At 45.2% G+C, this 23,143-nt stretch overlaps 1 protein-coding gene across 8 annotated transcripts in view; it reads right to left on the bottom strand.

Annotated features, from left to right (window-relative positions):
- CUNH3orf52 (chromosome unknown C3orf52 homolog) overlaps positions 1–22,234 on the bottom strand; it is a 31,419-nt gene extending 9,185 nt beyond the window's left edge. For 3 of the 8 annotated variants that reach the window (XR_004974006.1, XM_036349224.1, XM_036349228.1), the window contains exons 1-4: positions 21,968–22,233; positions 15,673–15,802; positions 6,119–6,246; positions 1,910–1,980 (exon numbers count right to left, since the gene is read on the bottom strand). Coding sequence is in view for 6 of the 8 variants with exons in the window: in XM_036349224.1 (XP_036205117.1) it covers positions 1,910–1,980; positions 6,119–6,246; positions 15,673–15,802; positions 21,968–22,123 (485 nt within the window). In the remaining 2 variants the exon portion in view is untranslated. Of the gene's footprint in view, positions 1–1,909; positions 1,981–6,118; positions 6,247–15,672; positions 15,803–21,009; positions 21,244–21,967 lie in introns of those variants that run through there. The other 5 variants (XR_004974007.1, XM_036349229.1, XM_036349227.1 and 2 more) reach the window with 4 other exon arrangements.
- Positions 22,235–23,143: the final 909 nt, after the last annotated feature.

The following is a 23,143-nucleotide window of genomic DNA, read 5'->3' as shown; positions in this document are numbered from 1 at the left end:
GGGAGGAAGGCATAGTTGGTCAGGGGCTTGGAACTGCCAAAAGGCATTCATTCACAGAGGAACAAAAGGTGCCACAGAATAAGGGGAAAGGAAGATATCCATTCGAAGAAGACAGGGACAAGCCACAGGATATGGGGAGAAAGAGGAAACAAACTTTCACAGAGAATAGAGAAATGCTGACAAATGAGAGAAAGAGGAAAACAGATTTTCACAGGAGATAGAGAATTCTACCACTGAACGGGGAGAAAGAGAAGGGGACAACATGAGGCGTTTAAGTTTTAAAGTTGATATTTTACCAATAAGAAGGAAACATAAAGAGACAAAGAACTTCAGCCTTTATAAATCTTAGGGAAAAGGAGCTTAGTGGGCTACTCCCTTTGGGAGCCCCTCCCCACATGGGAGTCTGTACTTGTTTCCAATAAATTTCCACCTTTTCATCTACTACCTTTTGTCCGTGGCTTCATTCTTCAAATCCTGGACAAGAACCCAGGAAAGAAACCACCCTTGCATCATGCTCAGAAAAAAACCCACTCAATTCATAGTCAATAATATTGTAATAAATATGTATGGTGCCAAATGGGTACTGGAAATATCAGGGAAAGCATTTTGTAAAGTATATGATTGTCTAACTACTATGCTGTACATCTGAAACTAATCTATAATAATAAAAGCGTAATATGCTAACTAGACCAGACAGCCGAATGACCTTCCGGACGACCTACTGGATGAAGCCGGGGCTGCAAGGGCCGAGGCAGCTGTGGCAGCTGCGAGTGCTGAGCCCCTTGCATGAATTTTGTGCACCGGGCCTCTAGTACAAAATGATATTGAATATAAACTGTAATTGAGAAATAAAGTTTAAAAGAAAACAAAAGTCATCATAAGGTCACATGTACATAGGAAATCCATAAAGAAGGAGAAATAGGTTGTCAAGGCAACCTGCGACTGTATGCCTTTTCAGACATCAGATCCATTTTCATTTGTCCCCATTGTGCTACCACCTGCTTTACATACTTCCCCTCCCAGCTCTATTCATATTATGGCTTTGGAAATATATGGTTAGAGAGGGAGCCCCAGTGGAATATTGCCTTTGATGATCACATCCCAGGGATATCTTAAGAATGGTAGATAATAAAGCTTAGTCAGGTAAATTTTATCCTACAATACAAAAAGATAATCAAATGACTTCTCTATATACATGTGCCTTTTACTTTCCCTGTAGTATACCCTATATAATAAAAGGCTAATATGCAATTGACCAAACAGTAGAATAACCGGTCGCTATGACGCACACTGACCACCAGGAGGAAGACACTCAATGCAGGAGCTGCCCTCTAGTGGTTGGTGTGCTCCCCCTGGGGGAGTGGGGGGGAAGGGGAGCGCTGCTCAGTCAGAAGTTGGGCTCTCAGCCGGCAAGTACATTGGCAGTGGTGGGAGCCTCCGCAGCAGTGCTAAGGATGTCCGGACTGCGACAGGGTGCAGGCTGGGCTGAGGGACCCCTGCGAGTGCATGATTTTCGTTAGGCCTCTAGTGTCTTTATATTTTTAATATTATACAAGGAACATGGACTCCTATATTACTTGTGTTCCTCAAAATCACAAGTCAAACATGGCTTCTATCTTTTCCATCACATCACTATCTGAGATCTATTTCTATTTCTACCCTTAGCTCATTTATGCATTCTCTGTTAAACAGGAATGGTGTGCCTGGGACTGGCTTTTCCTCTCTTCTGTGTGACCTTGTTAAGTTATCTAATCAATCTGGGCTTCACTTTTCTCCTTTGTAAAATAAGGGAGTTGAGCCCAGCACTGACAAGCTACAATTCTATTGTTGGTTCCCTTTATGCTTTGAGACTTGGGAGGTCCTTCTAGGTAAATGGTGGTGTTGCTTTCCAGATTCTCCACATTCTTACCTGAAGTCCATTATTTCCACTGAAGTAAAATAACGATTCAGAGATGGGGATGAGCTGTACACATCTGTGAGCTGAAACAAACAGGAACAAGTAAAATAACCACACACATAATTGCTGGATCTTATTGCATATCACCTGACAAAGCAAAAGTACTCCTAGACAAAGGGGATTCAACACTAGCTAGAAACTAAGTTATCCAAAGACTCTGGATCAAGAAGCAGACAGAGGAGGGCCTAGCACCAACCAAAAATCAAGTTCACACTCATGTAAAAGAATCTCATTTGATAAGGATCATGTGACCAGGCTGGGATTTTCAACATCTCTTATGTATTGCACTGACACTTTGTGGCCTTAATGAAGAGGGGTCTGCAGCCTGTGTCCACCCAGACCCCAAGGAACTCGGGCAGGAGAGAACAGGGCAGTGGCTGGGAAGACGGCAGAACAGGCCACTCGGGGCCTGGCGCATCACTGGACAGGGCTTTCCCTCCTTTCTTGAGAGCTTCATTGTAAGAAGAAACAGCCATGCTAAGCCACAGGTAAGGCACTTTTCCTGGAAAATGGGACCAAGTGGGGCTGGTGTATAATTGCAAAGATAATGAAGTTCTTATTTTATGCATGAAATATTGCCATCCCAAAAAAATGACACCTATGTTCCCACTACCCATGTTTCTTTGCTTCACATTTTATCACATCTAGTTCACCCTTTCACTCTAAGAGACAGAACAAACTAAGCTACTCTTCTTACACACAATTCCTCTCTCGCCTAATGCTAGCCAATGTCCTAAAGAGGGTATGACTCCTTCTCATGCATGTTTTTTATAAATGTAATATATCCTGGTGCAATCAGCGCTACATAATTTAATTTGTGTTTTATTAAAATAAAATATGCACCATAGTCTACACAATCTTCTATGACTTCGTTTTTCTTTTCACTCGAAATTATGTTTGGGATTCACCCATAATGGTACATCTAGAATGTGAAGGCCTTTCACTCTAACTCCTAACTCCTGCATAGATTTCACGAAATGGTTGGACCAACTTTCCCATGTATGTACAAACTATACTGAAGTTATCACCCTTGAATATCTCTGTGCCTCTTTTCTCATGTGTGTAAGAGTTTCTTACACACATGAGAAGAAATGCCAAGAAATGGACTTGGGTCCATGATTAGGCACATCGCCAAAGGAACTAAATCTTGCCAAATTGCTCTTCGTCTTACTCTTCTCCCAGGAAGGTAGAAATGATCCATTTCCCACAGCCCTGCTGGTACTTAGTGTTACCATATTTTTAGATTTTTTGCCAGTTTGAAGATTATAACATTGTACTTTACATTGTTTTAATTTGCCGTAAGCAAATTTTATCCATTGCTTTTGTGCACCTAGGCATCTTGGTTAACATACCTTTGAAATGCTAGAAGTATTCCTCTTTTTCAGATCCACAAGGGAGCATATAATCTTGTTAACTATTCTGTAATTCAATCACAGAGATTTCCCTGCCTTGCTTTCTCACACCTTCAAGTAATCTTCCTTATGTCCCCTCCTTAATTCTCATGGTATAAAAGAAACCACAAAATAGTCATTCTTGAGAGCATTTGAGATTTTGTGTCTTGCCATGATGTCAGTTTGCTCAAATAAACTCATAAAAATTCTCTACAGATTTGGACATTCTCATGTTGACACCTTCCTTCCAACCTTCTCTGTTCCCTCCCTCCCTCCCTCCCTCCCTTTGTTAATCCTAATGACCTAGCACAGTGTTTTGTACATAGGAGGCTTTCAGAAAAAATTCAAGTTAAAATTTTAAGAGAAGGAGTGGTACACTAGATCACTCTTAGTGTCCACTGGAAGGTTCTTTTAGGTGGCATAGTCCCCTGTTATAATTAGGACATATTTATATATTTGGGAGCTGTTAACCACACTATCTACTTTAGGCTAAAACGCCCCCCCCCAGAAAAATGGGGGGGTGCTCCTCACCCCTTGTTCTGGTGCCTCCCATACTTGGCCTATGAGGCTGGGTGCAGACTGAGCTAGGAGCCTAGTGAGCTGATTATCAGAGTCAGGCTTAGTGGCTAAATAGAAAACAGCTTCCAGAATAAGAGAAATTCCTTCTCCTAGGTTATCATAGGTGCCATGCTAACTCCTGCATCCAGCACATGCACATAGCTAATGGGCTGACTTTAGCAGAGAAATCGCCCCAACCCTAAGACAGCACTCAGGTGGTGAGATATGAGAGGCGCTAGGAAAGCTGTGTTCTCAAATGCAGGACAATAAAGCAAAGGAGAGGACATAGCATTCCAATATACACGCCCACTGACCTTCCTTCTCCAGAAACTTTTGGAAGCTGGCCTAATGGGAGAAAGGGAGATTCTCGACCTGACAATAAAAGTGATATCTCCAAGTTCCTCATTTTTAATCCTGAACATATTTGATTGCGAAGCCTTATTGAGGGGCGGGGGGGGGGGGGGGGGGGGAGGGGCGCGGCTGGGGACAGGAATCTTTTCACTTCACTGCACCTTTTATCATCTGCAAGTCAAATAATTTTTTAAAAATATTTTACGAGGTTCTTTCTTTCTATGCATCTCATATGCACCTGTGGGTATACAGGGAGAACTCAGTGATTCTCATTGATTAGAGAAGAAACCGGCTCAGAGGCCTGTGACCTTGGCCCAGAAAGCACCCTCAGCTCCTTTGCCACGACACAGTGACCAGCTGAAAACACCCATAGAGTGAGAGATATGGGTCTCAAGTGAATGATTAACTATGTCCATTTCCCTTTGACATAGAGAGTGCAGCCTGTAATAGGTGACATGTGTGGTTGCTGATTCATTTCATTTTTGCTCATCAAATGCAAACCCTCAATTTAAAAAGCAACCACGAGGAAAGCAGCAAGAGGCTCTTCAGTCTGCAGCTTGCTCCGGAGGCAGCTGGAAGGACAGGAGGAAAAGGGCACCGCAGAGGACATAGAAGCAAGGAAAAGAAGGAGGAAGGGAAACCCAAGATCATCTTCCCAGAGCACAAACTCCTGTGATCAAAGGAGCAATCGAGGTTATCCCCTGGGGACTCAGAGCTGACGCAGGAGTGACTGAGATGGAAGCGCCTCCTTTAGGAGCTGTGGTGGAAGCCAAATGAAGAGGACTCGCCGCATTCGACCTACCGCTGCAAAGAAGAGTGTAAGGGACAGCAGGCTGGCCTTGCTTGGATTTTCCTGTCAAAACTTTTGGGTCTGGCTGTGAACCACGCTGTCTTTGACAGGATGACCAGGATTGCCCCAACCAACCCTCCTGGTCTGGCTGCAGAGCACCAGTATTTCACAGAGGGCTCATTCTCCTCAACTTCCCACTCCATAAATCATGCCACAGTCACCCACAGGGCCACATTCATTCACAGTCTCCCTCACTCCCACACCAAACCCGCCATTAAGCCTTATTGAATCAGAAGACCTCTTAAATCTCACTTAAATCTTCCTTCTTCCCCCTGACATCACCTAGTTCAAGGCTCCCTGTTTCATCTGGCCTACCGCAATGCTTCTCACTATACTCCACTGCAGTGTTTTTTCACCATTACACAGAAAGGTGAAAATGAAAGTTACCCTGTCAACCTGCAGATTAAAATCTTTTAGTGCTTTACCCAAGAGTAGGAAAACCGCCCTTCCTGTTAAGCTTCACCTCTGCAAGTCCCCACCACAGCATGTGGAGGCCATAATACACTGCTGTGCAGACCCTCATCCCAAGAATCTCCTCCATCAAGAGGCCTTCCAAGTCTCCATCTCCACGTCAGTAGTCTAGCTGCCCCCCCCCCCCCCCGACTTTGTGGTCATAAAACATCCTATATGCATCTCAACCTTTTTTGCAATATCTATTTAGTTGCTTCCTCTACTTGGGCTGTGAGCCCCCACTAACAGCACACAGGTTGTAGCCCTGGCACTTGGCATATGGTCTAGCAGATCACAGACCCTCAAAAAGCTACAATTAAATCAAATGTAAGGGCAGAGTGAAGAAACAAAGCTTTATCCTCCCTCCAGCTGGAGGCCAAGGCTCTTCCCTCTGGTTTTGCACTACAGAAAGTCCATTTACAAGTGTCTGTTTCTACCAAAATTCAGACTAAAAATATCCAAGCTTGAAGCTACTTACTCTGTGGCTCTATGGCTACTGTTGTAGCAGAATCCATATTCTAATTGTTTGAACTCAGTAAACAATGCATAAAGTCCCATTACCCTTTTCGTGAGCAGGTGAGGCAATTCCTTTTCAGTAACACACTCCTCTGGAATCTTTAGCATGACCAAGAATGTTTTATTTGATGATAACTCAAGTATTTCATTTTCATCTTCATCGATGTAAGTTACTAAAAAGAGTGGAAGATGGAAATAAAAGGTAAAAAACGCATATGCATAAAGTAATAAACTTATTCATTGGCTGCTACACTTTCAAGACAAACAAAACAAAACAATGAGCACTCATCAAGGATAAAGCCTGGGAAGAGTAAGCAAGTATGAACAGAAATGCTTTCCCCTCTTGGTAAAAACAAATAAAGACAGGGTTCCCTCCATCATGATAAACATGTTATTTGTTTGTTTTATGCCATAGGGTTCTCAGCTTCCATTGAATACAGACTGAAGGAAGGGCCAAAGGGCCAGTGGGATGGAATGGGAAGAACGTGAATTTTTTTTTGTTAAACTGAACCTGCAACTTAGCTATGTACACAGGTGTCAAGGCAGATGCCGGGGGACAGTCAGGACAATGGGACGAAGAATGAGTGATGGGGACAGGGAGTGGCCAAAGGAATCATCATGCACCAGAACAGAGTGGGACTCGAATATGAGCATGTGAGCCCATGTCTTGAAATCTCCCAGGGAGACATGGGCATGAAGTCATCACTCGTGAACACGTCTCACATGATAGGAATGTTGACACACACTGTTTGCAGAAGGAAAACCAAACTGCATTCAGAGCCCCGGGGTGTACAGGACAATGAGTTCTGTGTGGCTGCTTGTGCTCTAATGACTGAGCTAACTGATTTTTATGCAGTTAGAGCTAAAGGAAAAACACACAAAGTGAGGAGACAGGAGCTGGAAGTAGGACTCACGGTACTAATTATGCTCCTAATTCTGCCTCAGACTCACCATCTGAGCCCACACACAGACCACCTCTCTGACCCTGAGAAAGGTGTAGGTGGGTGGAACTTGCCATAGACTTTTTACTCAATTTCCAAGCTTTTAAAAATAACATAATCAGCCTCTGTAACTGGACTTTGGAAAGACCCCAGTGGAACCAATTCAGTGTTTCTGATGGGAGGGTGGGTGAAAAGAAGGAAGAATTCTGGGACTTACTCCCTGAGACAGTCTGGTAAGGTGAGACATGAGGAGCAAGGGAATATGCAGAGAAGAGCTGACAGAGCAGCTGAGACTGCCAGCTTAGAAAGGCCCAGCTACTCAAGGCTGGTGCACTGGCCTCTGGGAACTTAGGTTTCTGAGAGTTCCCACCATTCCCTGATAAGTGTGGCTCACTGTGCCTCAACTCTTTGTACAAACAACGCGGCTTACCAGGAATATCTTTCCTTTGGAGACTCTGGAATGTTAATAGGGCCAGACAGAGGCTGCCTATGTGACTAACCCCAATAAAACCCTGGGCACTGAGTCTCAAATGAATTTCCCTAGTGGAAAGATTTCATAGCTTGTTGATACAACTCACTGTTAGAAGAATGAAGTGTGTCCTATGGGACTGCACCAGGAGAGGACTCTTGGACACTTGCTTCTCCTGCATTTCACTTTATATCCTTTTGCTGTAATAAATCATAGTCATCTCCACAACTACATGCTGAGTCTGTGAGTCCTCCCAGCACTCACTGAATCTAGTGGTAGATCTTGGGGACCCCAAACACAGGAAATTACCCATGCATCTTTATTTGTTGTAAGTCACTCATTACATTATTTTGTGTGACAATAGCAGAAAACTTGCAATGTACAGGAATCTGTAGCAAAGCAAGATTTTGATAAATTCTGTAATAAAAAGGGGTTTTCCCCATATTTTATATTATACTAGAGGCCCGGTGAACAAAAATTTGTGCACTCGGGGGGAAAGGGGGAGTCCTTCAGTCCGGCCTGTGCCCTCTCGCAGTCTGGGACCCCTCAGGAGACAACAACCTGCTGGCTTAGGCCTGCTCCCGGGTGGCAGAGGGCAGGCCCAATCCCTAGGTGCAGCCCCTGGTCGGGCTCAGAGCAGGGCTGATTGGGGAGTTGGGGCACCGCCCCTGTCATGCACAGAGCAGGGCGGATGGAGAGGTTGTGATGCCACCCTCAGTCATGCTCAGGGTAGGGCCAATTGGGGGGTTGGGGCACCGCCCCTTGTCACACTCAAGGCAGGGTCGATGGGGAGGTTGCGGCGTCACCCCGTCACGCACAGAGCAGGGCCCATCAGGGGGGTTGGGGCTCCGTACCCTGTCACGCACAGAGCAGGGTCGATCAGGGGGTTGGGGAGCTCCCTCCTGTCACTCACAGAGTAGGGCCGATAGGGGAGTTGGGGCACTGCCCCGTCACACACAGAGCAGGGCGGATCAGGGGGTTGGGGAGCTGTACCCTGTCACACTCAGGGCAGGGCCAATGGGGAGGTTATAGCTCTACCCCTACACACACAGAGCAGGGCCCGTGGGGGGATGGGGTTGGGGCGCCGCACCCTGTCACACACAGAGCAGGGCAGATCAGGGGGTTGGGGCACCGCAGCCTGTCACACACAGAGCTGCAGGGCAATCAGGGGGTTGGGGAGCTCCCCCCTATCAGGCACAGAGCAGGGCTGATCAGGGGGTTGGGGCGCCTTCCCCTGTCACAAACAGAGCAGGGTGGATAGGGAGGTTGTGGCCCCGCCCCCTGTCATACACAGAGCCGCAGGGAGATCAGGAGGTTTGGGTGCTGCCCCCTGTCACACTGATCCCGGTGCTGGGAGGCATATTACCCTTTTACTATATAGAGGCCTGGTGCATGGGTAGGGGCCGGCTGGTTTGCCCTGAAGGGTGTCCTAGATTAGGGTGGGGGTCCCCACTCGGGTGCCTGGCCAGCCTGGGTGAGGAGATGATGGCTGTTTGTAGCTGGTCACACACCCTTCAGGGTGGGGGTCCCCACTGGGGTGCCTGGCCAGTCTGGGTGAGGGGCTGAGGGCTGTTTTCAGACTGGTGGGTGACTGAAGCTCCCAACCACTCCTTTTTTTCTTTTTTTTCTTTTTTTTATTCTGGGCCAGCTTTAGCTCTGAGGCTCCAGCTCTTAGGCCCCCGCTGCTGAAAGCAGGTTTCTGGCCTTTGTTTACCTTCTGTATTTGAAACAATGTTGCGATCCTACTGGCTGAAGCCGGGCGACTAAAGCAGGTTTCTGGGGTTTTGTTTAGCTTCTATATTTGTAACATAGTTGCTTAGAGTTGCAGCTCAGAGGCCGGCAGCGGCAGGCGGGGAACGTTGAAGTCCTCCGTCACTAAAGCAAGCCTCATGTTCGCTTCCAGCTGCCTGGCTGCCGGCCGCCATCCTGGCTGGCAGTTAATTTGCATATCACCCTGATTAGCCAATGGGAAGGGTAGTGGTCATATGCTAATTACCATGTGTCTCTTTTATTAGATAGGATGTTGGGATCTTAGTGAAAAGGTTATTTGTATCCTGCTTATGTTGTTTGCTACTGTCATTGGTTATTTGTCTTCATTCTTTTGTTGTTTTTGCTGTTAACATATCGAAAGCCATTCCCCATGTGTTCGAAATTCCTTGCAAAGATTATTTTAATAGCTGCATAATGTTAACTGGCTTGCTAATTTTCTTACATCTTTTAGTGTTTTCAGATTTCCACCGCTATAAATAATGCTGCAGTGGATATCTTTGAGCTCTACACCCACCATGCACATTTCCAAAGTAGATATCAGTGCCTGGGAAAGGAAAGGGGGTGCCAAGGGGTGGATACAGAACTCACATAACTGCTAAACTCAAGGGCCCTGAGAAGAGATGCCATCTGAAAAGACATCTCCAATAATATTAGTTCTAATGACCTATATTTAACTTGTATCATCGAATAATGAATCTGTCCCAAGACCTGGCTAAATAGATGTTTGTTAAAATAACAATAGCAATGGTTTTACCCAGTCAGCAAAGCTTGTATGTTATTAATGAGACTTCATCTGAGCAGCACTTTCCATGTAGAGAAAACTATGAGGGTTTTGTTTTGTTTTGTTTTGTTTTGTTTTAAAGCTTAAAACATATAAAGTGCAATTGCAGGTACACAAAACCAGCTCTTTGGTTGGAATATTAGCAATGAGGCAGCAGAGAGGTGTCTGCAGGAGGTAATGGAGCTTGTTAAATGTCTCCCAGGAAGGAAGTGGAGGTAAATCGGGTGGTGATGGATCAGATGAAAGGGAACCAAGAGAGAATGGAGGCAGAGAGGCCAGTAGCTTGGGAGAGAGAGATTTTGATTGACAGCAGTGGGAAGTACAAGGAAGGAAGCGGAAAAGGAAGGAGGGAAGAAAAGAGGAAGAAAGGAAAGAGAAAACTCAGGATAGTGGAAATAGAGCTGACTTTAAAGGTAACCAGATTTAGTTTGAATCCCAGCTCAGCTATTCATTAGCCATGTGATCTAAGCAAGTCACTTAAATGAACTCTGAAGCTGTTTCTGCAACAGAAACATCAACATATACATTGTAGGTGATGTTAAAGATGTAAACCAACACTCATAAAGTGTGAAGCATGGTGCCTTGCAGTAACTGGGTAGTCAATGATGAAAGTTGCTATCAAGACACTCCTAAGGAATGACTGACAAAACTTGGTCATTACCTAGATATGGAAGAGAAGAAGAAATAAAAAATGTTCCAAAATATCAAGTAACAGGAAGAATAATGGCTACTATGTCCAGCATTATGTACAGAGACATGTATACCACTTGTAGATATTTCCTTATGCAATCCTCAAATCATCCTATGACTTAAACGTTAATGTTTTCATTTTAAAATGAAGACATTGAGCCCTGGTCAGTGTGTCTCGGAGGATAGAGTGTCTGTCTGTGCACCAAAAGGGTCATGGGTGTGATTCCAGATCAAGGGCATGTACCTGGGTTGCAGGTTAATGACAATTGGGACATTTGAGGGAGACAACCAATCCATGTGTCTCTCCCACATCAATGAATCAATGATCAATGCCTCTCTCTCTCTCTCTCTCTCTCTCTCTCTCTCTCTCTCTCTCTCCCTCTCCCCTTCCCTCCCTTCCACTCTCTCTAAAATTCAATGGGAAAAATATCCTAGGGTGAGGATTAATAAAAAAAATTAAAATAAAAACATTGAGGCTTAGAGAAAAAGCATAATTTGTTCAGGTCAACTGAGCTAGTAAAAAGTAGGGTTGAGTACATTTACAGACTCAGATTCAGAATCTTATATTTTACCCATGTGGAAACTGAGGCCTAGTGTGTTGAAGAATTAGCCTAAATTTAGACAAATGCATGGTGGGCTCCTCAAGGGAAAGAATAAAGAATGTGAAAAGTAAGACAGCTGAAAACAAGCTTCAGGTACCACATGTGAAGGCCAAAGGCAGGAAGAGCAGGAGACCTAAAATCCAGGAGTTCTGTAGACCCAGAAGAGTATAACACAGCTAACAGAGCTGAAGGCTGCAAATAGGTCAGGGGATGGGAGGGAGGCCATTCATTGGGTTTCATGATCAAACAATTGTGGTGACCTTGGGAAGAACAATTTGGAGCCAAAGGATACAAGTGGTTTAGGGATACACAGGAGACAAATCTGAATGCAGACCACTCTTTCTAGAAGTTTGCCAATGAAAGAATAGAAAGAGAAAAAACACCCAAGTGAAGTGACAAGATTCTGGTGGAAGATTGCTTTGAAGGAGAGATGGTGCTAGCACATTTGAAGAGGCCCAAGTTGAGAAGAGCCTGAGGAAGCTTAGAGAGAAATGGATCATTCTGAAGGTCCACAGGTCAGAACCAGTTGGCAAGGATTCTATGGAGAACACAGGTGAAGGGGTCAGTCTTGGGAAGGTGGATAAATATATGCAACTTGAAGGAAAGGGGAACAGGTGAAAATTGCCAAGAAATTTCAAAGTACTAGGCCTGCTAGTATGTTCCTACCCCCAAGGACCTTGGTACTTGGCGTTTCCTAATGCTGTCTCCTGGGATTTTCCCATGACTCATCCAACAGCAGGGAGCATTGTCAAGACCTTGTAATATCATAAAATGGAGCTCTTTTCCCCAACTCACAGGTAAAATAAACCCACTCAATACAGCATCACTTGGAAAGTCCCCGCTTATATGCTGGTACCATAGCGTCCCTACTCACTGAAACCTGGATGTTAGAGAGCACAGGGGTCAGATAGAAATCCATAATGCTGTGGGGTGTCATATAAGTATCCCTAGAGTATTAAATCTGATCACCTTTAAATCGTATTTCTAAGCATCCATTTATTTGTCACAGTTTGGTCTTCATAACATTTTAAATATTTTTCCCAAACCAAGAAAAGTTTCATTAGAAAGGTGTTACTCCCATCTCTCTTCTCCCTGGTTGTGGCAAATTAGCAGAGAAAGTAGAACCCTTGAGAATGCTTAACTGATTCTCCAAATTATCCAAAAAGATGACTTCGAGAGCGGGGAAGGTTTTTTTTCCCCTTTACTCTTCACACCAAGGAATTGCTCATTCCTTAGGGAGGAGAGAATCCATTACTAACCTTTTCCCTAAAGACCTGTGAATTCAATAGGATTCCCTGGGCCCTGTTCATAACACTTTTCATTTAAAATGATCTCATTGTCTACGGTGAGCTTGTGAGAGCGCTGTCTTCTCTTTTTGCAGTGTGCACGCAGCCCCAGCTCAGTGTCTTAGGCTGAACCATGACCCTGATTTTACAATTACTTCAATGGCATGCCACAGGTAGAGTGGCAGGAGAGCCCACCCCAGGTGCAGACAATAAGGGGTGCACAATTTTCAGAGAATCAATAATAAAACGACCATAGGTTGCTCTGCTGGGATTCTTAACAATGTCAGTAACAAGATCCACCTCCCTACCCAGTGCCTCAACCTCGGTACTCCATTGTCTCTTCCCCCAACTAGTTACCCTTTGCTGTGTCCACTCCAACTCCATAGTTACTAACACCTCTGCCACGGAGCCTCACTCTGAGAACTACAGAGCCCTAAGACATGAGATTACGGAGTTGAGAGGAAGGGAAGAGAGAGGAGAATAGCAAATGTAGTTCCCGATGAACCTCACTTCTTAGTGAACTTGGATGGCACAGGTACAGCCCTTGACCCTCACAATGCCCTTTCCCCAGACAGCAGCATCTTCCACAGAGTGCTCAGAAATTCTACAAGTATTTGATTCCTATCAATGGGCTTGGCAATTAGGCAATGGCTGATCTTTGCAGATTGTCATCCCAGAGTGCCTGCAGAGCTGCTGAGGGTGAGGCTGAGACTCACAAAGGGGAGCCCTGTCCCACCCCTTTGCACCTATTGCAACTCCACTGTCTATCTCCCACAGGCCCAACCCCCTGACGTGCCAAGTAAAATAAAAGTATTTCTCTGATTTAAAAAAAAATAGTAAAAGCTTGAAAATCTCTCACAGCAATAACATTTTAAGAATACAATTTTCTAAAATAGGAAATGAGGTTTGCACTACAGTGTTAAAAAGTACTTCCCTGAATACCATCCTATGAACTTGGCTGTCCCCAGAGAAGTTGATGGGGGAAATAGAACCCCTTCCTCTGCAGATTGCTCTTTATGGGCTAAAGGGACCAGATAACTTTTGGGGATGGAAGACAGCTCTTGAGTCTTGCACTTTAGAATCCCGGATGTTAAACATCTAGCTCTGTTGCATCATCCTTTGTTTTGGGCCCCAGATGCCAACAGACAAATCTGTGGACTTTTAGGATGGCATCAGCTAATTGTGATGGGACAAGGCTGTGTGACTCAACTATAGTTTCCACATCCACACGTGGGAGTTGATGGGAAGAGGGAGTATCAATGCTCACACAAAAACAACTGTCCTCAGCATGATGGCAGAGGTGTAACACCTCTTATTAACTTCTCCCCACCTCAAAACCAGCCTATTGCCTCAAAGAATGATCTATCCCATCTCAACAATGTCCTAAGTAAGTAAACATAGTGCCTCACATTGACACTGTTGTCAATGTGAGGTTGGCACATGCTATCAATGTTTTCCTATTCCTTCAGGGGCCATACAAGTTTGGGAAAGGATCTGAAAGGATTGGAAGGGGGAAGAGCTGGAGGTGAATGGCGAATGCAGTTCCTGAGGAGAATTCCCAGGACACCCTCCAGAGAGACCCAGGGGTTTCCCTTCTTGTGCTCATTCTCTGACTAGGTTTGCTGTGGAGAGCCTGACTCAACCCAAATCCTCATGGGACTGAATTACCCTCAAGAGTATCCCAGCTCCACTGGAGAGCATTATGCTAAGTGAAATAAGTCAGTCCGAGAAAGATAAATATCACATGATCTCACTCATTTGTGGATTATAATGAACAACATAAACCGATGAACAAAAACAGATCTAGAGACAGAGAAGCATCGATCAGATGCTCAAACCTCAGAGGGAAGATAGGGGAGGGTGGGGGTAAGGGGGAGAGATCAACCAAAGGACTTGTACGCATTCATAGAAGCATAAGCGATGGATGCAAACAACAGGGGGTGAGGGTGAGGGCAAGACTGGGGGGATAAGGGGACAATGGGGGGATACAGACACATTTGTAATACCTTAATCAATAAAAAATTTAAATAAATAAATAAAATAACAGAAAAAAAACAACAAAAAAAGAGTATCTCAGCTCCCACTAAAAACAGTTTTCTTCTCTCCTGTTTTGAATTGAAATGTTTGCCCACCGGAGGGTGCTATTTTTATGCATCATAAAAACCTTAATACTGATAATCATAAAAAATTGGAAACTACCTACAAGACTTTAAAATGGTGTGGAAGACTACCCGATGGTGTCATTTAAAAAAAGAGGCTTCTAAACTTATTGTGGTAATCATTTCATAATGTAAATAAATATTGAATCATGATGTTGTACACCTGAAACTAATAGATGAGATATGTCAATTATACCTCAATTTAAAAGTTTTTTTAAATGTTCATAAATAATTTTATAATAAGTTGGAAAAATGATCTCAAAATACATTAGAATCTTAAAGGGTAGGCCACAAGACTACAAATAAAAATCTGATCTCACATTATTTTTTATATTCATGATAAATAATTTTAAAATGAGATAATTATGTAAAACATACAGTTAGCATCATGTTTTTGTTTTGTACATACATACAACATAAATACAATATAGTTATGTCCAAAATAGCTCAAATAATGACAGCTTACAGGTACATGGTTCAAGTTTTTAAAACTCTCAAATACACTATTCATTATTTTATCATGATCAGCATATACCAGCTATATAAGGTGAAGTACAATAATTATTTTTACTAAACAAACTATAAGAAAAAAGTCAACAAACAGGTTTAGAGATACAAAAATATCTCAATCAGTGTTTAAGTAAGTTAAAAATGTAAGAAATCTTCAAGATCCAATGGGCAGAGTTTAAAGTAAAACAGTGGTTTCCATACTACTTCCGGAGCTTATAAAACAAACAACAAAACAAGAATCATGTATTCCTCCGACCCGTATAACACATTCCACACCAGTTTTAAATTCAAATTATAAATAACGAAATAGTAATGAGTACGTATACCATTTCAGTGTAACTCATAAGCATTAAACAAGTTTTCTTAAAATGTCATGTGTAAATCCTCTTACCTCCAATAAGACATAAGCTTATGATGATCACTACAATGAAACCTAGGAAAATAAAGGCGATGGCCATCCACAATTTACACTTTCCACACAAAGTCCTATTACAGGAGCTCCAAGGGCTTTTCTGGTCAGCCTGGAAAGCAGAGGGAGATTGTGAGTTAGTCCTTTGTTTTCAACAAGCATGTTTGAGTACTTAGTATGGGCCAGTGACACAGAAGTGAAGGCAGCGGGATTCTGATCTCACCGGGCTACAGTCTACTGAGTCAAGTTTACAAAGGGGTGGAATGGAACTTCACAGAAAAGTTAGTAAGAAATGCCCTGGGAACTCTGAGCGGGGGCAACCGGCAGGATGTTGAAGGGTGGACAGAAAAGTACTTCAAAGCCACAAAAGAGTATCCCTGGTGTTGATTCATAATGGAAGTGGCCAAGAGCCTGCTGATTGATTTCTGGGTTTCAGGAGCAAGTAATGAGAGTTAAAATTAGAAAGAGTGAAAGGCTGAAGAATATTTGAGAGGGTTCTGAATGCGGCCAGAACAGTTTGTACTTAATTGGGGTGTACTGGGACCTGTTGAAGATTCTGGAACACAAAGCTGAATGAAAGTTTCAAAAAAAGGTCATGTATAGTATAGAGTGGACACACCAAAAAAAAAAGCTAAAAGGCTACTGCTGTGACCCAGACTCTATGTAATAAGGACCTGAGAAGGGAAATGAAGGGAAGGATGGAAGAGACACCAGGAAATAAAGCTGTAATAGGCATAGTGAGGCACAGTGCGGGGCCAAGTAAAATAATTACAGCCAATACCATTTCTCTTCATCCTACCAGCTCTGCAAGGGAGGCTTTAGCCCACTTCAAAGATGCAGCTCAGAGAGATTGGTCAGGGCAAACCCCTCTGTGAGTCACTGCACAGCTGATGTGCTCTCCCTTTCGACCACAGCCGCCCTGTGTCACTGTGCAGAGCTCCAGGTTATGAGCGAGCCAGACTCCTCCACTCCCAGCACTGCCACCTGCCCCTAAAAGGTCCCCTGACTCTTCTCCCACTGGGCCATCAGTAATTCCCACATGGACAGCATGGGAAACAATGGAATATGACGGGGGAAAGTATGTTTCTGTATCGGAATCCCAGTTACACCACTTAAAGTCCGGTGACCATCAGCAAGCTACTAAAGCTCCCAGCCCCAATGTCCTCAACTGTAAAACATAAATAATAAATCTATTTTTAGGGGCTGCTGTGAAAACTAGAAATCATGTGCATGAAGCACTTGCTAACAAACATTAGGACCTGAACACAGGGGCATAATCATGATTGCGTGTCCCGCTGCCCCACAAGCAGCTGCAGCACCGCCAGAGGCTCGCTCTCAAATTGACTGACACCTTGTTCAGATCTCCCCCATCAGGATTTTGGTGGTGGCCACCAGAAAAGGAAACTGTGTGTCCACTATAGTTCACACGTTCTCAATGAGTGGTTCCCAAGCCTGGCGGCACATCAGAATCACCTGATGAGGAATTTAAACGACACAGACCTAGGCCCCACCCGGACCTAGGGGGCAGGGTGTAGGGAGGTGGGGGCATGCCCCAGCTTATGATTTTCACCCTCCCAAAGTGAACCAATTGTTTTGCCAGGGTTGAGACCACTGGCTGAAGCCGCCCCCACTCCTCAGGGGCCAGGCCAGAACTCTCCTGGTGGAGGCCTCCCCACCACCGCACCCATGGAGAGATGCCCCAGTCCACGAAGCTCACCTGTCCACGCAGCTCACCTGCCGCTGCCCTTTCTGGTTACATGTTCAAATATAAACAGATACTGGCCTTATCTTCCTAAGTAAAGTGAAACCACATCGAGGGAAGGGTGGCTCTTAAACTTCCCTGTTTTTGCGTCCCACTCTTGTGCCTCATACAGGTAACAGGCACTTCATAATGTGTTGCCGAGTTACAGAGGGCTCCAAAAATGTTAAGAATGTACCTTGAGAAATTCTAGAGTGGAGGTGACACTTTGGAGCACCCAAGTGCACTGCACGCTGGCTCTATGGATCAAGGGTGAGGGAGCAATAGATGCCCTGGGACTATCTGAACAGATGAAAACCCTCTCGGGGTGTCTCTGGAGTCCAGGGACAAAGCCACATCTCATCTCCACCTGACGTCAGAGAACTGCTCCAAAGTCACCAAAGGCAAGGGCTCGATAAGGCCCGTCGGGGGGAAGTCCCAGTACAAGGAACCTTTAACTGTTCAGGACACAGAAACATATCTTCCTGTTTACAGAGCCCCCAGACACTGACCATTTTAGTGCTGAGACAAGGGGCAGCTGGGACCATAAAGATGAGTGCAGAATGGTCCCGAGTCTCCAGTGAGTCACAGAATTCGCATCAGTGCACGGCCTTGATTTCTTGCCCCTTCACTTGTGCTATCCCTTGGAGGTGGTAAACCTAGACCTCTGGTGGTTTGAGACCACAGTTCTGTGACTTCCTGGGAGAAGTCGGCTCAGAATTACACAGCCCTCATCTATAAGAAATGCCTTTCCTTGTCCAGCCCGAAGCTTCCATCCCTCAACCTGGCCCCCGAACCTGTCTGTCATCAGCCCCGCAGCAGAGTCCACTACCCCTTGCATGACTAATCTTCACAGACTTAAAGTCAATATAAAACAGCCTGTTAGCCACTCCTGATCCAAAACTAGAGTGCAGTGCTTCCCAGCTGTCTGTTCTTTAGAACCAACCCAGGAATTAGTATTTTTCGGAAGTGTCCCCAGGAGAGCCCACTGTGCCCTGAGGGTGGACAGTCTCCGATGTAGGAGGTATGCACTACCTGTGCTATCCGAGTCTCCCCTCAAAACCTGATCACGGAGATGCACTGCCTCCTTCACTGGCTTCCTCGTCCGCTCTTGTCCAAATGTTAAGCCATGAGGAAAGGCCACAGGCAGGTTCTTCTTCAAGGTACCTTGGAGATTTTTGCAAACTGCACCTTACAGTCTATGATGGCACTAAATGGCTCAAGAATGTGTGTGGTTTTCCTCTGAACATTCCCCAGGCAGTCACATCCCTCTTCAGATAAAAGAATCCAAATACATGACACAGAGTCCTTCAATAATGGCTAGGCTACCTATCGCTTTGGTACAAAAAGCTTTTCTTCTCTGGCTGAGTCAGAGGCAGATATTACATAGATCTAGGGGCATCTGGCATGCAGGAAACTGAATTTTATGATTTTCATTGTGGGATTTAATCCACTTGCTGATCCAAGCACAAAGGAGCCAGTTGATTCTTGTCCTAAATTCTGAAACACTCATTGCAATGGGGCCAATTTTCAGCTAGCCTATTTATATAAAGTCTTGCCTGCCTCAAAACGATCAATGTACTGGATTTTTATTATTATGATGATGATGTTTTTATTTCTTAAAATGTCTCTGGGACTTGTATTTGGAAACAGGTCAGAGCTTGTGTAATGAGCCATAAAAGAAAACCGGTCTCACTCCATTACCCATAATTTCTTTTTCATTTTTGACCCAACCATATTGCCATGTTTATAGTGCTGGCAGACAAAGTGAAGTTCAATGACATATATTCCTTTCCCTTATAGCCCCAAACCCAGAACAAGAAAGGGGAATACGTTCTCTCCACGACCTTTGATACTCTCTCAGCTCAACCTAGAAAAATATCCATGAAGTGGAATGGCTTCTTCCCAATTATCTCAAACTGTTCCCTACTTCTCACCCCTCTCTCTGTCCATCCACCTGCAATTCCATCATTCCAAATATGCTACCTAATTCTTAAATAAACCTCTGTAAATTTATGAACTGACTGAAATTAGTAATATGTAACTTAAGTTGTTACACATAAATGAGTATAAGTCATATATTATATTTACATATTTAAATTATATGTTGGTATATATCTAGCTGTGTAAAACAAATAAAAAAAAACAGCATGAACCTGGCCAGCGTGTCAATGTTTGAGCATCAATCTATAAACCAGAAGGTCACAATTCAATTCCCAGTGAGGGTACACACTCAGGATGTGGGCTTGATCTCTGGTGTGGGGCATGCAGGAGGCAACCAATCAATGATTCTCATCATTGAGATTCTCTCTCTCTCTCTCTCTCTCTCTCTCTCTCTCTCTCTCTCTCTCTTTCTCCCTTCCTCTCTAAAATCAATAAAAATGTATTTTTTAAAAATTAGAAATCTTAACATATAGTTTAAGGAGACCACACACAAAATTCTTACAAGTCTGAATCTTGTGCTTGTGCTACACAACACTTTACAGAATTCTATATTAATTGATTTTTCCATTTAAAATACACTTCAACCTTATTTTATAGAACCAAAGAGAAAGGTTAGATAAGGGTTTTTTTCTATTTTTTCCCTTTATAAAAAGTTTTTTTCCCCATTCATGCATTTCTAGAATGTCCTCCAAGTGCTCATGTAACAACCCCTCACCTTCATGCCATTATGTCACTCACCACTAGTTTCCCATTTGATGACCTACAAAGTAAATTCACAAGGAAGTCTAGACTATCTGTATATATACCTGAGTCCAGGGGAAGCTGGTAGTACAGCGATTTCAACCTGTGTGCTGCAGCAGGCACACTGGTGTGCTGCAAAAATTTTGAAAACATGCAATATCTGATTATTTAGTCAGGGGCACTCACCTCTTTTCCCTTAGATGGTCAAACTAAAAATTGACAATAGCAAACACAATAGACATCTGGTGTGAATGAATTAAAATTATACTTTTTTTGTTAGATCGGCAAAATATATATTTTTGGGTATGCTATAGAATCTTAGTAACTAGTATGTGTGTCATGAGATGAAAAGGGTTGAAAATTACTAAATTACAACATGAAAGCGCAATCTGTATTAGGAGGTGCTAAACAATGCTAAAATACCGATACAGCGTACCCTACATATGTTTGGCATTTTCTTCCACTCACTGTTTTCACCAAGGCATGGCCAGGCCTGGGGAGAAGCCCGGTTAGCCACATTACATTACCATACCGGGGAGAGCTGGGAAAACAGACCTCAGCGCCTTGCCCCAGGACACATCCTTTAGCTGTGAAGCAGTCGCCAGAACTCAGATCTCTGGACTCAGTCCCAAACCAGAAGTCTTCGGGTTGTCCTGGGTCTATCTAACATGAGGCAAGTATTTCCAGTTCCCATTCCTGACACTTCCTTGACTGACGCAGCACGCCCACCGCTGTGGGCACGGGCACAGGATTAGACCATCTTCCTCCAACTTCCCTTCTCCAGTGGTGCTCAAACATAAGGAACCCAATACTCTCCCAGGTACCTATAGGCAACTGTGAAAGCAGACTTTACCGTATTTCAGGGAGCAGTGTGGAAGCAAAAACAGTGCTTTCACCTTTTGAATGTCCTGCTTATCCCTGAACTCAACAGTTGGGCAGCCAGAGTGGGAGTGGAGGAGCAGAGTAGAAGTACCAGGATGGAACCATAGGCATGGGGAGTTCCCGTAGCCAGTAAAACTCAAGCGAGTCTTAAGGTTAATCACAAGGTACATGGCTGGGGATCCCAAGTCTCTGCTGTTTTACAAGCGTTTGATGAGCATGAATAATGTTCCCCCCACAGCGAGGGCTGAATCAGGGGAGTTCAGCCAAAACATTACCAAGGACTTTCTTGGAGATTGAAATAAAGCCGAAGCAAATGAGGCGCAGTCTAATTCTTTAGGACAAAACCTTTGAAATTATTTTCCTTCCACCGAGCAGGGCAAGTTTATACCCCACCTCCAACCCCTAGCCCTTCTTGTTCTTGATGCTTTTTCCACTCTCCCCATCTCTCTTGCTGTGAAATCAAGTGGCCACACTGAGGAAGGCTAGCAAGTATGCGTAGGGGCTGTGGGCCAGGCGGGGTGGGCGGTGGGGAGCAGGACGAGGGAGGAAGCAGCAAGGTAGTAACGAGGGAGTTAAGGAGGTTCCGGAGAAAAGGAAAAGACGCCATCTATCGCTCTAGTTCTATTTGAGAAAAAAAACAACAACAACAACTAAAAGTTACAGGACTTTTTTGAAAACCATCTCTTTCTCTGAGGATTCTCTCTCGGAAGAGAGGAGCCACACACCTCCTAGGTGGGATTCTTCAAAGTTGCGTGGGGACCAGGGGGCTGCGAGGGGCCTGGGGCTCAGGCTGGAGCGCATTCCGGAGTCCACCCCCCTGAGGGCTTCCCATCGCGCACCACCCGCACCCATTGTCGGTGGCGCCGGAGAGCGGGCTGGAAACCCGACTCAGAGGAGCCCGGCTCTGGTCCTGGCGGGGAGCCCGGATCCCAGCGCGCTCGGGGGATGTCGCGGGCGCCAAGGAGGCCTTACCGGGGCTGGACGGGGCTCCTGGGCTGGACGGGGCTGCTCGGCCGAAAAAGGGACAACGTGAGTGGCTCCATTGAGAGGCGTCTGCTCGTCCGGCTGCCCCTCGAGCACCGAGAGCTCCAGCTGGTCTCCGGGCGATGGGCGCCTGGCCCCTTCCATGGACGGCAGAGGACTAAGCCCGCCGGGAGCAGGCGGCACACACCCCACCCCAGGGTGCAGAGTCCAAAGCTGCCTCCCGGGTGGCTCGCTCTGCACCCCCGTGGGTGGAGGGCGGGGCGGGGAGAGGGAGACCTCGGGCGGCGGGCGGGGCCAAGGGCAGGGGAAGGCTGTTTTTCTGGTTTGTTCAGGGCGCTGCCTGCGCTCCTTTCCCTGTTCGTGCAGACACGAAGCGGGAGGGCCTGGCTGGCTGGCCACTGTGGCAGAGATGGGCAGGGGTGGCCTGGCAGCGCTGTGCAAGGGGAGAAAGTTGGGTTTCCGCCCCCAGGAGCTGTCTGTTTCTGGGATTTGACCCAGCTTTCGCCGCCTAGCAAAAGTTTATTCATTTCATCAAAAAATAATCTGAAGCAGCTCTTGCTCTCCGCATCGAGCCAGGTTCTGATCAGATGAAGATGGCTAGCAATACACAGGAACAGCTGCTTCCTTCCACAAGCCCAGGGGCTGGCGGAGGCAGCATCAGTGGTGGAGGGAGGGGACAGCTGGCTTTGGGGCCAGACTGCGCCAGTCAACCCCTCTCACAGGCTCCTCTCTGTGAGACCTGGGGCAGCACCTCTCGGTGCCAGTTTCCTCACCTGGAAAGTTGGCATAACATCAGTTCGCACGAATGGAGTTGTTGCCCTGGTTAAGAGAGCGGATGTCAGAAAAATACTCAGAACAGTGACTGACAGCAGATATTCATAAACATTGGCTATTATGCCCAGCTGGTGTGGCTGAGTGTGACCCATGAACCAGGAGGTCACAGTTTGAACTCTGGTCAGGGCAAATGCCTGGGTTGTGGGCTGGATCCCCCAGTAGGGGGCATGCAGGAGGCAGCTGATCAATTATTCTCTCTCATCATTGATGCTTCTATCTCTCTCTCTCCCACTCCCTTCTTCTCTGAAATCAATAAAAATGTATTGAAAAACAAGCTAAAACCTTGGCTATTATTATCTACCTTTAGGAAGAGGAGTCACAGACACACAC

Source organism: Myotis myotis, unplaced genomic scaffold (genome assembly GCF_014108235.1).
Source record: "Myotis myotis isolate mMyoMyo1 unplaced genomic scaffold, mMyoMyo1.p scaffold_m19_p_2, whole genome shotgun sequence".
Taxonomy (NCBI): Eukaryota; Metazoa; Chordata; class Mammalia; order Chiroptera; family Vespertilionidae; genus Myotis; species Myotis myotis.
The sequence above is the reverse complement of the archived record's forward strand: the minus strand, read 5'-3'. Positions and strand labels throughout refer to the sequence as shown.